At 45.4% G+C, this 17,800-nt stretch overlaps 1 protein-coding gene across 1 annotated transcript in view; it reads right to left on the bottom strand.

Moving 5' to 3' along the window:
• Nucleotides 1–12,913, bottom strand: part of N4BP1 (NEDD4 binding protein 1) — a 43,097-nt gene extending 30,184 nt beyond the window's left edge. Inside the window, exons 1-2 of the mRNA XM_077451742.1 lie at nt 12,783–12,913; nt 1,863–2,176 (exon numbers count right to left, since the gene is read on the bottom strand). Of these exons, the coding sequence (XP_077307868.1) occupies nt 1,863–2,127 (265 nt within the window). The 5' untranslated portion in view covers nt 2,128–2,176; nt 12,783–12,913. The remainder of the gene's footprint in view (nt 1–1,862; nt 2,177–12,782) is intronic.
• Between the last annotated feature and the right edge of the window lie 4,887 nt (nt 12,914–17,800).

Below are 17,800 nucleotides of genomic sequence, written 5' to 3' on the forward strand. Positions count from 1 at the left end.
TTTTTTTACTTTTGAGGGTTAACATTGAAGTCTGTGGCCCTCAAGTTGCATGGAAGTCAGACCAAAAGAGGTGCATGAACTACTTTGAAGTCGCTGCAACTTTTAAGTGCACATATATATATATATATATATATATGGTTATCATTAGAGGTCGACCGATATTTGGCGTTTAATCAGCATGGACCGATTGTGCTGTTAAAAAAGGCCGATTACATCTTCAGTGCGACTTGCAAAAGACTTCTGTAATAGTTTATGTCACACGGTATTTGCGCAGAGGTCATTCAAACGCAATTTTTGGGGAAAAAATACAAATAAAACAGTAAAAAAGTTAGCCCATTTTTTTTTCCATCCAAAAGTTTTGATTACCTGTTTTTGTGTATTTAATATATAGTTTTTTTTTTGTTTTGTTTTTTAAATCTAAAATTATACATACAAGTGAACTGATTGGAGGTTTGTTTTGTTTAATAAATGTTTAAATGCAAGAAATTCTCTGTATCACTTATTACTTAAGGCTGCTTTCACACTGGAGCGGGCAGGCGTTGACAGTAAAATGCTGCTAGTTTTAGAGGCGCTTTACCGTCATTTTAGCGGCGCTATTCGGCTTCTAGCGGGGCACTTATAATCCAGCTAGCAGCCGAGGAAGGGGTTTTAAACGTGCCAGTGAAGCGCCGCTGCCAAATCACATTGCAGGCACTTCGGCAGTGGTGCCCATTCAAAGAAAAAAAAAAAAAAAAGTCAGGACTTTAACGTCCTGCCAGCGCGTCGCCTCAGTGTGAAAGCACTCAGGCTTCCACACAGACTGCAGGGGAGCCGATATTTGGCGTTTAATCAGCATGGACCGATTGTGCTGTTAAAAAAGGCCGATTACATCTTCAGCGCGACTTGCAAAAGACTTCTGTAATAGTTTATGTCACACGGTATTTGCGCAGAGGTCATTCAAACGCAATTTTTGGGGAAAAAATACAAATAAAACAGTAAAAAAGTTAGCCCATTTTTTTTTCCATCCAAAAGTTTTGATTACCTGTTTTTGTGTATTTAATATATAGTTTTTTTTTTGTTTTGTTTTTTAAATCTAAAATTATACATACAAGTGAACTGATTGGAGGTTTGTTTTGTTTAATAAATGTTTAAATGCAAGAAATTCTCTGTATCACTTATTACTTAAGGTTGCTTTCACACTGGAGCGGGCAGGCGTTGACAGTAAAATGCTGCTAGTTTTAGAGGCGCTTTACCGTCATTTTAGCGGCGCTATTCGGCTTCTAGCGGGGCACTTATAATCCAGCTAGCAGCCGAGGAAGGGGTTTTAAAACGTGCCAGTGAAGCGCCGCTGCCAAATCACATTGCAGGCACTTCGGCAGTGGTGCCCATTCAAAGAAAAAAAAAAAAAAGTCAGGACTTTAACGTCCTGCCAGCGCATCGCCTCAGTGTGAAAGCACTCAGGCTTCCACACAGACTGCAGGGGAGCCGTTTTGCAGGCACTTCACAGGCGCTATTTTTAGCCCAAAAGTGCCAGAAAAATGCCCCAGTGTGAAAGGGGTCGGTTAGATTTTATGAAATGAAGGGGAGAAAAAAAAAATAATAATAATTATTAATAATATATATATATCCTATTGGCCCCCCAAAGATTTCAGCATCATATATCAGCCATCGGCCGCTGCGATATCTAAATATCGGCATCAGCCAGAGAAAAACCCATATCGGTCGACCTCTAGTTATAGTAAAACATGGGGTACAACTTGTCATGAGACTTTGATGATCAACATCGCATGACAAGTTGCACAAGCATGAATGGGGTCTAAAATGCATTGATCATCTACTTTCTCCAATTACAATTTGGTCCACCATGGAAGGCACAAACATATCTTGTCGCCATACCTTGGCTTTGTGCACAACCTCCTGTTTGCCTTTAAGCTGCACCCATATTCTCTCCGACACCTTCTGTTCCGCTTGGAGGTCATAGACATTTTGCCAGGACTGTAATACTGTGAACACCACCGGGAACAGAATCTTGACCTGGGCTTGGCTATCCTTCAGCAGTTGTTGTTGATTTCCAGGGAAGGTGAACTCGTCCACCACCTCTGTGGGGGGGTCATTGTCTTCCTTGTTTCTTCCCGGGACTCTGGCCATCCCTGTCCTTTCTCATCCAGGAACACTTTTCATCTTGGGTGCTGCAGACCTGAGAAAGTCAGTAAAAAAAAAAAAAAAAAAGTTTCGTTATTCGGGTCAAACTATTCGGTAACACGTGAAACGAGATTGCAATGGAGTAGACCATGGGTGCTCAACCTGAGGCCCTCCAGCTGCTGAAAAACTACAAGTCCCATGAGGCATTGCAAGCCACTGACAGTTACATCCATTATTAAAATTCCCCCCCAAAAAAAAATCTATTTTTTAAGTTGTTGTAAACCCTTACAAACCACTTTGACCTACAGGTAAGCCTAGATTAAGGCTTACCTGTAGGTCCAAGAAATATCTCCTAAACCTATACGGTTTAGGAAATATTTACCTGAAGACAGCCACCGCTGTCTACGGTGCATGCGCCGTAGACAGCGGCGCGCAGGCGCACTGGGTAAGCCGCAGATCGCAGCGATATGCCGCGAGTGTCGGCTCCCGTGCGCATGCGCGAGAGTGACGTCATCGCTGCTCCGGCGAATCACAGCGCCGGAGCAGCGGGACCCACCAAGAAGATGGACGCTCGGAACTACAGGGGACAGCGGTGACTTTGCTGGCTCCTGTGTCAGGTAAGTGACACATAATGGACTACTATGCGATGCATAGTAGCCCATTATGCTTTACCTTTGCAGGGAATGAAAGAGGAAGTAAACCCATCAGGGTTTACTTCCTCTTTAACTTACGTCTAAACGCCTGTTGCTAGGGGGTCACTCGTAGTCTGCCTCCTTCAGTGCCAGGGCTGGTGACACCACTTCTCCTCGGCGCAGGAAGGGCTGAGCTCTGCCCCCTCCCTCCTGTCAGTCATCTGGGACACGTGACCCAGATGACTGCATGGCCAATCACAGCGCGCTGAGCCACATGCGCAGTGGGTGCCCGGCTGTGAAGCCACATCCGGGGGCCCACAGTTGCAATGCCGGGTGCGCCGAGCGGAAGGGGGGGGGGGGTGGGGAGACGAGCGGAACTTCGACCCCCCATCGCTGGACCCTGGAACAGGTAAGTGTCCGATTATTAAAAGTCAGCAGCTGCAGTATTTGTAGCTGATGACTTTTTATTTTTATTTTTTTTCAAATGGAAACTCCTCTAACTATAAACCCGACTCCAGCCAAAACCGTTCCTTCTTTTTAGGTTTAGATCAAGTAGGGAACGGCTGGAACTTCTATTAGATTTTAATAGCGGTCGACATAAACCACTCCCCCAACCCGGTCTTTTCTATACCTACCCTGTCCGACACCCATCAATCAGCCTTCAGTGCTGTCAGGAGACCTTAGTCTTCATCCAGTTTTAAAACAAATGTCCCCAACGCAACCTGCTATGATTTTATTAACCGCTTGCCGACTAGCCGCCGTCATTATACTACTATTATACTGATCCCGCGAACCGTTGTAGCTATACGTCGGCTCGCGGGATCGGGATAGCATGCGTGCACCCGCTGCACTGTGGGGGGGGGGGGTGACGTGATCGCTCGTGGCCGGCGGTCATCGCGACCAAAGCACGAGAGACACAGAACACAGAAGTGTGTGTGTAAATACACAAATCCCTGTTCTGAGAGGAGTGACAGATCGAGTGTTCCTAATAGCTAGGAACCACGATCTCTCACTTCTTCTAGGTCAGAGCCCTCCCCCTACAGTTAGAACACACACTAGGGAACACAGCCATTTGATCGCCCCCTAGTGTTAACCCCTTCCCTGCCAGCGTGACATTTGTACAGGAATCAGTGCATTTTTATAGCACCGATCACTGTATAAATGCCAATGTTACCAAAAGCGTCCGCCACAACGTCGCAGTCCCAATAAATATCTTAGATCACCGCCATCATTAGGAAAAAATAAATAAAAATGCTATAAATCTATCCCCTATTTTGTAGACACTAACATTTGTGCAAACCAATCAATATACGCCATTGCAAGTTTTTTTTACCAAAAATATGTAGAGGAATACATAAAATGACCTAAACCGAGAAAAAATTCGTAAAATATAGCAAAAAACAAAAAAATTAAATAGAAGTGCATCAAATTACACCAAAAAAAAAAAAAGCTCTATTTGTGTGAGAAAAAAATCACACATTTCATTTGAGTACAGCATTGTATGGCCGCGCAATTAACAGTTAAAGTATCGCAGAGTCGCATAGCAAAAAATTGCATGGTCATGAGGGGGGGGGGGGGGGTAAAAATAGGATTTTTGTACTCACTGTAAAATCCTTTTCTCTGTAATTCACCGACTGACACAGCGCCTCTCTGTAACTAAATGGGTTTGTTAGCCTGCCACTAGGAGAACTAGGCAAAATTGTAACAATACACAGAACTTTCAGTACCGTCCCGGGGGACGGGCCCCGTGCTAACAACCCTCCCTGCTGCCCCAGCAGACCCAGTACATCAACAAGCAGTATAACGTAGATCAGGGGTCTCAAACTGGTGGCCCTCCAGCTGTTGAGAAACTACAAGTCCCATGAGGCATTGCAAGGCTGACAGTTACAAGTGTGACTCCCACAGGCAGAGGCATGATGGGACTTGTAGTTTTGCAACAGCTGGAGGGCCGCCAGTTTGAGACCCCTGACGTAGAGAAAAGGAGGGGTGGGAGCTGTGTCGGTCGGTGAATTACAGAGAAAAGGATTTTACGGTGAGTACAAAAATCCTATTTTCTCTTATATTCACCGGCTGACACAGCTCCTCTCTGTAACTAAATGGGACGTCCCCAAGCAGTGCCAAAACGAGGGGTGGGAAAAACAGCATTAAAACTTCATCCACCATGGCAAGTGGGAACTAGTGAAACTAAACCCACAAAAAAACAGCAGTGTACGGAAAAACACACCGCCATAACCAGGCATTCTCAACAGGAGAGATCCCCAACACCGCAAACTTTATGCGGAAGTAATGCAACAGTGCATTAACAAATAGTACTGCGTTTTTAATCGAAAAACCAGGAAAAAAAAAAAAAAAACACTCAATTGCAACTACACGGCCGCCTGCAAAACTTTGCGGCCAAAACAGGCGTCAGCCGATGCACTGACGTCTACCTTGTAGAACTTGGTTAACGTATGGACAGACGACCAGGTCGCCGTCTTACACACCTGAGCGACAGACGCTTGGTGTCGGAAAGGCTCAAGACGTTCCGATTGCTCTTGTAGAGTGGGCCGTGACTGGAAAGGGGGGCACCTGGCCCTTCACGGCATAGGCTTGTACTACAATTGGTCTGATCCACCTAGAAATGGCGGCCGACGAGACCGCCATACCCTTCTTTGGGCCAGCCACCGAAACCAACAGCGAGTCTGACTTCCGAAAGGGAGCTGTGGCAGACAAATACACTTTTAGAGCCCTAACCACGTTGATAGCGTGAAGGGCCACCTCTTTGGGGTGCTTCGGCTTAGGACACAACAATGGTAATACAATGTTCTCATTGATATGAAAGGCCGAGACCACATTTGGTAGAAAGGACGGTTGCGGACGCAACACCACCTTATCCCTGTGGATGACCAGATAAGGCGATTTGCAGGACAAGGCCACCAACTCCGAAACCCTCCTGGCCGATGTTATGGCCACTAGGAAAACCACCTTCTGTGAAAGGGTCAACAAGGGAATCTCCCTGATATTCTCAAACAGCGGTTTTTGAAGCACCGACACCAGGTTCAAATCCTACGGAGGTAACGGTGGGCGCGCCGGAGGGACTACATGTCGTACCCCCTGAACAAAGGTAATGAGTGAGACGCTGGGGGGGGGGGGGGTCGCTGGAAAAAGACAGCCAGAGCTGAAATTTGCCCCCTAATCGTCTACACCCTGCTGAACAGACAGCAGGATCCTAGATATAGAAAAGGAGTGCGGATGCCACCCATTCTCCTCACACATGGAGATATAGGCCTTCCAGGTATGATGGTATATCTCCTGTGAAGCTTTTCACACCCTTAACATAGTTGGAATCACTGAGTCCGACAGACCCCGGTTCCTCAGCACCTGGCTCTCAATAGCCATGCCGTTAAAGCCAGCGATGGTAAAGGAGGGTGAAAGATTGGCCCTTGAGATAGGAGGTACTCTCGCAGCAGCATCCGCCAGGGAGCGTCTACTACCAGACGCACCAGGTCTGCGTACCAGGGCCGCTGAGGCCAATCTGGGGCCACCAGGATTACTGGGATCCCCTCTGCTTCCACTCTGCGCAGCAGGCGTGGCAACAGTTTTAGCGGAGGAAAGGCGTAGATCAGCTGGTACTGAACCCATGAAGCCACCAGCACGTCTGCCCACGGATCTCTTGTCCTAGACACGAATCTCTGCACCTTCCGATTGAGGCGGGAGGCCAATAGATCCACATCTGGTGTGCCCAATTTCAGGTACAACCGCCTGAATATCTCCGGATTCAATGCCCATTCTCCTGGGTCCAGCATCTGTCGACACAGATAGTCCGCCTGCCAATCCCCCCCACCCCCACCCCCCCCCCCGAGATGTAAATGGCTGACAGGGCCGGAACGTGTCGCTCTGCCCACCGAAGTATGTGAGCGACCTCCTGAGCAGAGGCTGAGCTTCTTGTTCCCCCTTGGTGATTTATGTACACCGCAGCTGTGGCGTTGTCTGACTGTATCCTGGTCGGACGCCCCTGAAGACACATCGACCACGTGTGGAGACACAGCCCGATCGCTCTCAATTTGTCAGGGTGTCCATGGGCACTGCGCTATCCGCAGGTGACTCGGTTGCCATAGCCTGGATTTCGGGGGAAGAAACACCAGTTTCTGAAGCCATGCTGACCCTACCCTGTCTGCCACCTGAAAGGGGACTTAGGACAGTGAAGGTCCCACCCTCCTGCTGCCACCGCCGGCGGGGGGAGGTTGTTCCTAGTGCCGAACTCACCACCCTGGGGTTGTTCCGTGATGGTTACTAGCCGTGCCTGTAGTCCCCAGTAGGTTACCCAGTTGCAGAGTGAAGAAACTGTGCCAGCAGCAGCTGTAGAAAAGAGTGGTGAAACGATCTGCAGAGCTTGCACCAGCGTTCAGGGAATGGCCATCCAGCATCCTGTACACACAGTGGACACAGGAAACAGCATGTGATAGCACATGGCATGCTGCCACAAGAGAACTGCGGTGAAAAGAGCACTCGGGCTTCAAAAAAAAAAAAAAAATGGCCGCCAATGCAACTAATAGGAAAATCCCATAGAAAATGGCCGCTGAGGCTCACAAGGGGAACCTGCTCTGCCAGAATGGCTGCCGGACAGCACCATGCGGTGACAAGAAAAATCCCAGAACAGCACAGTCTTCAACCATCAAAAATACCTCCACAGACACCTTTTAGGACCCCCCCACACCGGGACCAGGACCATCGCTAGCCACGCAGACCCCCTACAGGTGAGAGGCCCAGCGATCCCCATACACACACCGCCCGCAGCACATGCAGCCGGGGGGGGGTATGGGGGGAGGATGGAAGATAGGGAGGTGGGAGAGAAGAGAAGGAGGTGAGGTGGCCCCTGAATCGACCTCCCAGGGAATGCCCAGCTGCTCAACCCCCCGAGGGAGGGAGAGCCGTACTTACCAGTCCTGAAGAGCTGGGAGACATTCCATCACAGACCCACTCCTGCGCAGTTACAGGGTGGCTGCTGGCCTGGTATACTGTAATCCAGACATCAGTAGCCCACTCATATGTATACCCTGGAGCATTGAAGCTCACCGACCACCTCTGGAGCTGAGGTATGTCATGGCCTGCCAAGCCTTAGCTGCGACCTGCACACGCTCGATGGCCGGACTGGAGGGAATACAAGGATAACTTAACCAGCCTGTCACCCAGCCGGCAATTGATAGAAGATCCCAGGATCTTTCATCTTGTGCAAAAGTATAAATCCTGCATCAAAAAAAATGGACTAAAGGGCCCACAGGGTTCCTAGGTCATTCTCCTTCACTAGGCAAAATAAAACTGAGTCTGCTAGGGCAGCAGGGAGGGTTGTTAGCACAAGGTCCGCCCCCTGGGGCGGTACTGAAAGTTCTGTGTATTGCGTTACAATTTTGCCTAGTTCTCCTAGTGGCAGGCTAACAAACCCATTTAGTTACAGAGAGGAGCTGTGTCGGTCGGTGAATATAAGAAAGTTTCCGAAGCCAAAGTGGTTAAATGGGTTCCAATAACATAGTTCACACCAATGCAGTTTCAGGGCAGAGGAAAAATAAATAAAAAGAAAAGAAGTAGAACTGTACTGGAATGTGGCAAACCACATAAAAAAATTAAAAATGCACGGGGGTTGCATCTAAAACGCATTACATAAAACAAAAACCCAGGAAAAAAGGAGGAGAGAAAGAAAGCATTGAAAATGCATCAGAAACGCAGAATTATAATGCTTTATTTATACGGCTGTAAAAATGTTAAAGTAGAACTATAGGCAAAACTTTTTCTTCATTTTGGATAGAGCAAGGGAGGGGTATAACCCCTGTAAGGTGTTTTTTTTTCCCCCCCTTTCGCCATCTGTGTCCTATTGCCGACATTTTTCTTCACTTCCTGTCCCATAGCCAAAAAGAAGTGAGAGGAAATCCCTGAAAATTAAGGGGATCCCTTGGAGACCCCCCAGAACTAGTGTCCCCACTGGACTATTTCCCCCTCTGACATTTTTGGGGACAACCCAAAAATGTGGTATTTTCTTTTATCGATAATGGTAAACAAGACAAATAGAGAGGGTGAACCTCTCCAACAAGGGCACAAACAGGAATAAAAACTGACAGGGGGGTCTAATCCTTAACCACTTCCCAACCAGCGCACGCCGATGTACGTCGGCAGAATGGCACGGACAGGCATATTGGCGTACAGGTATGTCCAATCTTAAATGGCTGTTTAAGTGAGGGGGGTCTCACGGGGCGGCTGAACTGGGAAATGCCATTGTAAACAGCATCTCCCTGTTCTGCCTAGCAACAAGTGACGCTGATCTCTGCTCCATGTGATTGGAGCAGAGATCAGTGTTCACTAAAAGAAAGCCCAGCCCCTGACAGTAACACACCCCTAGGAACACTTAACCCCTACACTGCCACCCACTGGTTAACCCCTTCACTGCCAGTGTCATTTACACAGGAATCACTGCATTTATATAGCAGTGATTGCTGTATAAATGACAGTGGTCCCAAAAATGTGTCAAAAATGTCCGACGTGTCTGCCATAATGTCACAGTCACAAAAAAAAAAAAAAAATCGTTGACCGCCGCCATTACTAGTAAAAAAATGTCTCTGCAAAGCAAGACCATGGATCCATGTCTTCCTCTAGTAAAAGCGCCTCCCCCACACTGTAGTAAAACAGTGGCTAGGAACACATTTACCCCCTTAACCACCCCTGATGTTAACCCCTTCCCAGCAAGTGTCATTAGTACAGTGACAGTGGCATATTTTTAGCAATGATCACTATATTAGGCTACTTTCATACTGAGGCGCTTTACATGCGTTTTAGTGCTAAAAATAGCGCCTGTAAAGCGCCTCTCCAATGTGAAAGCCTGAGTACTTCCACACTGCGGGACGTTAAAAAAAAATAAAATAAAATAAAAAATAAAGTCCTGCAAGCTGCATCTTTGGGGCGCATACACTAAAGCGCCCCTGCCCATTGAAATCAACGGGCAGCGCTGCTGAATCGCGGGCAAATCGATTCGGCAGTAACACTTTGCGGGCGTTATTAATCCCTCCATCGGCCGCTAGCCCACTAGCGGCAGAAAAGCGTTGCTATCCCATCGACGCACCAGTGTGAAAGCGCCTTTAGTGTAACTGGTTCCCACAAAGTGTCACTCCGATTTGTCTGCTGCAATGTCGCAGTCCTGCAATAAGTCGCTGGTTTCCGCCATTGCTAGTAAAAAAAAATAAAAAAAATAACTGTTTGTAGACACTATAAGTTTTGAGCAGACCAATCAATATACACTTAAATTGAATTTTTTTTTTATTTTTTATTTCATTTTTTTAACAAAAACATGTAAGAATACATTAGAGATGCACTGAAATTTTGGCTGCCAAAACATATCGGCCGAAAATGGCGTTATCGGCATTTTGCAGGCGAGAAAAAGCTGCAAAAATTCACGTGATTTTGCAGCGATTTTACCGTGCTTATAGTTTGTTTTTCATAGTTCAAGTGACTCAAAAACATCAAAATCTAACATGGGTGCGTTAATGATGCGTTCTTGCTGCGTTTTCAATGCATTTCAACGGGGAGGTGCGTTTTTTTTTTTTTTTTTTATAACTGACTAAATATAAAGCAAGCAGGATTTTTAACACAACAATGGAAGCAAAACAGACCAGTGTGATGACATACATAGAATTTAGGGATGCATTTTTTTATCTATATTTCTTGCACTAAAGGTGCCAGTAAATTAATATTCATTTAAAATTGATGATATTAATTAAAAAGTTGAATAAGATACAATTATATATAAAAACAAATATTTTTTTTAAAAACTGTTATTTTCGGTTTCGGCGCAACCTCTAGACTATATATTGACCTAAATTTATGAAGAAATTTGATTTTTTAATTGGATGTGTTTTATAGCAGTAAGTAAATGTTTTTTTTAAATTGACGCTTTTTTTTGTTTATAAAAAACGCAGAGGTGATCAAATACCACCAAAAGAAAGCTCTATGTGTGAGGGGGAAAAAAAAAAAAGGACATCAATTTTGTTTGGGTACAGCGTCGCACGACCGCGCAATTGTCAGTTAAAGTAATGCAGTGCCGTATCGCAAAAAATGGCCTGGTCATGAAGGGGAGTAAATCTTCCGGAGGTCAAGTTGTTAAAGAGCACTTATATGTGCATTTTTTGTTTTGTTTTTAATGCCGTATGAAGATTGAAGTGTCCACACATGTATTGATCTGGGATCGGTGCAGTAGCAATTGGAGTAGTGATCAGTGTAGTAGCAATCTGTGATTGGAGTAGTGACCGGTGCAGTAGCGATTGGAATAGTGACCGGTGTAGTAGCGATTGGAATAGTGACCGGTGCAGTAGCGATTGGAATAGTGACCGGTGCAGTAGCGATTGGAATAGTGACCGGTGCAGTAGCGATTGGAATAGTGATCGGTGCAGTAGCGATTGGAATAGTGATCGGTGCAGTAGCGATTGGAATAGTGATCGGTGCAGTAGCGATTGGAATAGTGATCGGTGCAGTAGCGATTGGAATAGTGATCGGTGTAGTAGCGATTGGAATAGTGATCGGTGTAGTAGCGATTGGAATAGTGATCGGTGTAGTAGCGATTGGAATAGTGATCGGTGTAGTAGCGATTGGAATAGTGATCGGTGTAGTAGCGATTGGAATAGTGATCGGTGTAGTAGCGATTGGAATAGTGATCGGTGTAGTAGCGATTGGAATAGTGATCGGTGTATCAGCAATCAGTGTAGTAGCGATTGGAGCAGCAGCGATTGGTGTTGGTAAGAGTGATTGTAAACAAGCCATGACAGAGCCCCAGATGACACCAAAACCCCCGCAGGTGTTCTAATCCCCCCCCCCCCATGTGACAGGTAAAGGAGGTGTTGTGTCAGGACATAGCCGGTAAGGTAAATAAGGAGAAGGACTCACTTGGTTGCAGCGTTCCCGGGGCCAAGGTGAGAGGAGATCTGACAGATCAATGTACACAGACGGGTTTGTTATGTGAGGGAGGGGGGAGGAGTCAGTCCCAGGAGGGGGCGTGTCAGAGAAGAACTGTGTACACAGAACGTGAGATGACAGGAGGTGACCCCACCCTCCAGGAATGCCGGAAATTCGGGTGAAGTGACACCAACTGCTGCACGGAAATTTTCACATGAATAGAATGCATAGAAAGTTAAAAAACGGGAAGTCTTTACAACCCCTTTAAAGTTGTCCGTATTCTATACAATCTGCTGGTTGCTTTTGAGATGTGTTTGTGTATATATCATTTTTATTTTTTATGGGGAGAGGGCCTGACAAGTGTGTGTATATATATATTGGGGGGGGGGGGGGGGCAGGGTGTGAAGAGAAGTGTGTGTATATGTATATATATATATATATATATATATATATATATATATATATATATATATATATATAATATATATTGGGGGGGCAGGGTCTGATAAGTGTGTGTCTATATATTGGGGGGGGGGGCAGGGTCTGAAGAGACGTGTGTGTGTATATATATATATATATATATATATTATATATTGGGGGGGGGGCAGGGTCTGAGAAGTGTGTGTATATATGTTTGGGGGTGTACACACAGTGTGTATATTGGGGATGTATATTGCAGGGTTCTGTATATAAATACAGTGTGTATATTAGGGGGTGTATATTAGGGGGTCCTGTAAATACAATGTGTATATATTGGGGGTCCTGTATATAAATACTGTGTATATATTGGGTGGGTGTATATTGCAGGGTCCTGTATATAAATACAGGGTGTATATTGGGGGGTCTGTATATACAGTGTATATATTGGGGGTGTATATTAGGGGTACTGTATATAAACACAGTGTATATATATATATATATATATATATATATATATATATATAATATATATATATTGGGGGTCTATATATATATATATATATATATATATAAGGGGTGTATATTCAGGTATGGGGGTGCAGTTGGATATGTATTGGGGGGTTCTATATTTTCCTCTATACTGCCCCCCCCAGGTGTAGAGTCTCCTATAGATATAGGAGAGGGGGGGAGGGTTCTCACCGTTTGTTATTCTCCGGTAATCCTCTCCGCGCCTCTTACACTTCTCTCATCTTCCGCGTAACTGTTGAAGAACTAGGCTGGCCGCTCTCCCGGAACGAGGCTCGGAGCGCACAGCTCGCTCTGATCTCCGACACAACCCGGAAGAGAAAGGGATGGGGCGTAGAAACTACATCTCCCGTCACCCCCGCTCTTTCCTCCGCCCGTACTGTCCCTGGAGGATGACAGCTGACAGTGTGGACTTTATTGATCTCATTGATTATTGATTTGCAATTATTATCGATCCCCTGTTTTTGACCCCATACGGCTGACCCCTTCACACCAAAGGGTGAAAGATTCCTATTGCCTAAGCGTAATGTTGCAGCTTTGACACGTGTTCGTAGATCTGCACCGATCGTCAACAACGACTTTTTCTACATCCAGGTGGATTATTCCGCGTTTTTCTTTTCAGGAAAAATCGGGCTCTCATTTGTTGGTAAACTGTTATGGATCTCTCCTGATTATTTTTTATTATCTGAGGAAAAATGGCCCAAAAAAAGTAAAAAAATAATATTTTTTTGAAAGAGTAACTCCACTGTCATAGGAAAAAAAATAGCAAAAACAAAAAAAAAAAAAATCTAGCATATACAACTGTGACACAAGTCATATTGTGATTGAATGTTATTAAAAATAAATTGTGTATAATAATAATAACTCCTGTTTCTTTTGAATCTGCAGCCGCCATCGTTTTCTGTAAAATACAAGATGGCCACCTGGAGGCGCTCTGCACACAGATAGTAAATAGAAAAGATCGGGGGGAGATTGGAGTCCACTTGTGGTCAATTCAGTTGATTGGATTCTTCGTTCCTCCGGAAGACCTCCTGCTCCCTAGCTCCCTCATATCCGCCTCCAGGACTTCCCCGACCTCTCCATCCTCTGGAATCCCTACCCCAATCTGTCAGGAATGTCTCCAAATGTATCCACTTTTAGGCGATCCCTGAAAACTTTCCTCCTCAGAGAAGCCTATCCTGCCTCCATCTAACAACTGCACTATTTTCTCCATTAGCTCATCCCCCCACAGCTATTACCCTTTTGTATAACCTGACCCTCCCTCCTAGATTGTAAGCTCTAACGAGCAGGGCTCCCCCATTCCCCCCTGTATTGAATTGTACTGGAAATGGAAGCGAGTACAAAGAAGGGCAAACAAAGCTAAATAAAGGGTCTGGAGGATATTGGTTATGAGAAAAGGTTGTGAGCACTGAACTTATTCTCTCTGGAGAAGAGACGCTTGAGAGGGGATATGATTTCATTATACAAATACCGTACTGGTGACCCCACAATGTATAAATACCGGACTGGTGACCCCACAATGTATAAATACCGTACTGGTGACCCCACAATGTATAAATACCGGACTGGTGACCCCACAATGTATAAATCCGGACTGGTGACCCCCACAATGTATAAATACCAGACTGGTGACCCACAATGTATAAATACCAGACTGGTGACCCCACAATCTATAAATACCAGACTGGTGACCCCACAATGTATAAATAGCAGACTGGTGACCCCACAATGTATAAATACCAGACTGGTGACCCCACAATCTATAAATACCGGACTGGTGACCCCACAATGTATAAATACCGACTGGTGACCCCACAATATATAAATACCAGACTGGTGACCCCACAATGTATAAATACCAGACTGGTGACCCCACAATATACAAATACCGTACTGGTGACCCCACAATATATAAATTCAGACTGGTGACCCCACAATATACAAATACCGTACTGGTGACCCACAATATATAAATACCAGACTGGTGAACCCACAATGTATAAATACGGGACTGGTGACCCCACAATGTATAAATACCAGACTGGTGACCCCACAATGTATAAATACTGGACTGGTGACCCCACAATGTATAAATACCAGACTGGTGACCCCACAATATACAAATACCATACTGGTGACCCCACAATATATAAATACCAGACTGGTGGCCCCACAATGTATAAATACCGGACTGGTGACCCCACAATAGGGAGAAAACTTTTTCGCTAAAGGAGTTTAATAAGACTCGTGGTCACTCATTAAAATGAGAAGAAAAGAGGTTTAACCTTAAACTACGTAGAGGGTTCTTTACTGTAAGAGCGGAAAGGATGTGGAAATTCCTTCCACAGGCGGTGGTTCTCAGCGGGGGCATCGATAGTTTCAATTAAACTATTAGATAAGCACCTGAACGACCGCAACATACAGGGATATACAATGTAATACTGACATATAATCACACATATAAGTTGGACTTGACCTGATGGTCACTCGGACAGAGCTCAACCTTTCTCTGTGGAGAGAGGAGAACCTTCCAGAAGAACGACCATCTCCGCAGCACTCCACCAATCAGGCCTGTATGGTAGAGTGGCCAGACGGAAGAACGTTCCTCAGTAAAAGTCACATGACATCCCACCCGGAGTTTGCCAAAAGGCACCTGAGGGACTCTCATGCCGCGTACAGACGATTGGAATTCTCGTTGGAAAAAGCTCTGATGGTTTTCCAGTCGGAATTCTGCTCAAGCTGTCTTGCCTACACGCGGTCACATCAAATTCCGACCGACAAGAACGCGGTGATGTACAACACGTACGACGGGACTAGAAAAAGGAAGTTCAGTAGTCAATAGCTTCCGCCTCGTAGTTGAATCTGAGCATGCGTGAGTTTTTGCGCGTCGGAATTTGCGTACACATGATCGGAATTTCCGATAGAAAGTTTTTCCATCGGGAAAATTGAGAACCTGCTATCAAATTTTTGCTGGCGGGGAAATAGGCCAGCTAAAGTCCGATGGAGCGTACACACGGTCGCATTTTCCGAGGAAAAGCTCTCATCGGTCTTTTGCTGGCCGAAATTCCGATCGTGTGTGCGCGGCCTCAGACCATGAGAAATAAAATTCTCTGGGCTGATGAAACAAAGATTGAACTCTTTGGCCTCAAGGCCAAGCGTCATGTCTGGAGGGAAGCGGGCACCGCTCATCGCCTGGCCAATACCATCCCTACAGCTTTAAAAAGACTAAACACAGTTGATTGACAATAAATGGCTTCAGCCAAACACTGACCACGAGTGATAGAAAAGCTCTTATGTTATCATTCATATTCTCTGAAAAATGGACAAAAAAATCATAAATTCTGGCAGGGTATGCAAACTTATGAGCAGTTGAGCACTAGTTTTCTTTACCTTTATGCATAGAATGTGTGACACACTGCAGAGCATTCCACCCATCCCATGACACACTGCAGAGCATTCCACCCATCCCATGATACACTGCAGAGCATTCCACCCATCCCATGACACACTGCAGAGCATTCCACCCATCCCATGATACACTGCAGAGCATTCCACCCATACCATGATACACTTCAGAGCATTCCACCCATCCCATGATACACTTCAGAGCATTCCACCCATCCCATGATACACTGCAGAGCATTCCACCTATCCCATGGTACATTGCAGAGCATCCCACCCATCCCATGATACACTGCAGAGCATTCCACCCATACCATGATACACTTCAGAGCATTCCACCCACCCCATGATACACTGCAGAGCATTCTACCTATCCCATGATACACTGCAGAGCATTCCACCTATCCCATGATACACTGCAGAGCATTCCACCTATCCCATGATACACTGCAGAGCATTCCACCCATACCATGATACACTTCAGAGCATTCCACCCATCCCATGATACACTGCAGATCATTCCACCTATCCAATGATACACTGCAGAGCATTCCACCTATCCCATGATACACTGCAGAGCATTCCACCCATACCATGATACACTTCAGAGAATTCCACCCATCCCATGATACACTGCAGAGCATTCCACCCATACCATGATACACTTCAGAGCATTCCACCCATCCCTTGATACACTTCAGAGCATTCCACCCATCCCATGATACACTGCAGAGCATTCCACCTATCCCATGATAAACTGCAGAGCATTCCACCCATCCCATGATACACTTCAGAGCATTCCACCCATCCCATGATACACTGCAGAGCATCCCACCCATCCCTTGATACACTCCAGAGCATTCCACCCATCCCATGATACACTGCAGAGCATTCCACCCATCCCATGATACACTGCAGAGCATTCCACCCATCCCTTGATACACTTCAGAGCATTCCACCCATCCCATGATACACTGCAGAGCATTCCACCCAGCCCATGATACACTACAGAGCATTCCACCCATCCAATGATACACTACAGAGCATTCCACCCAGCCCATTATACACTACAGAGCATTCCACCTATCCCATGATACACTACAGAGCATTCCAACCATCCCCTGACACAGTATTTTCACCAAGTGGCGGAACTACCAGGGTTGCAAAGGTCGTAATTGTGACCAGGCCCTGGCGTTCCATCACCGTAGGGGGGCTCCCAGGATGGCAGAAAGGGTGCACATGTGAAAGGGTCCCACTGTGGGGTCGTAATAAAGGGCCCACGATGGGAGTAAAGAGGCCTGAGTTCGGAGGGAAGGGCCTGGAGACCAGTGGGTCGGAGGGGACTAGATATGTGAAGAATGAAAAAATGTGTTTTGTTTCCTTTCGATTCATTATTTTACATAAATGAGTTTAGATAAATTTGTTTTTAATTCGTTTTTGAATACATTTGAATTTTTCAAATTCAAATTTAAAATTTTTCAAATTCGGATCCATTTGAAACGTTTCCGAATCTATTTCAAATAGTTTTCGAATTCAAATAGTTTTCCAATTTCCAACCAGAATAAAGTAAAGTAGAAAAAAAATTCTATTCTATTCCTTTATTTTCTATTCTATTTTATTCTCTTTCTCGAAAACGATTTGAATTGGAATTTCATCAGATTTTTTTTTTTCTGTTATTTCGGATTAGTTTAAATTCGGTACTATTCCAATTCGGAAATTCGGATACATCTGAATTTCTGAAAAAATAATTTTTTTCCGTATTTTAATTCGTAACAAAACGAACCACACAT

This window comes from Lithobates pipiens, unplaced genomic scaffold, assembly GCF_037356315.1.
Source record: "Lithobates pipiens isolate NorthernLeopardFrog02 unplaced genomic scaffold, aLitPip1_a1.2 Scaffold_10, whole genome shotgun sequence".
NCBI lineage: Eukaryota > Metazoa > Chordata > Amphibia > Anura > Ranidae > Lithobates > Lithobates pipiens.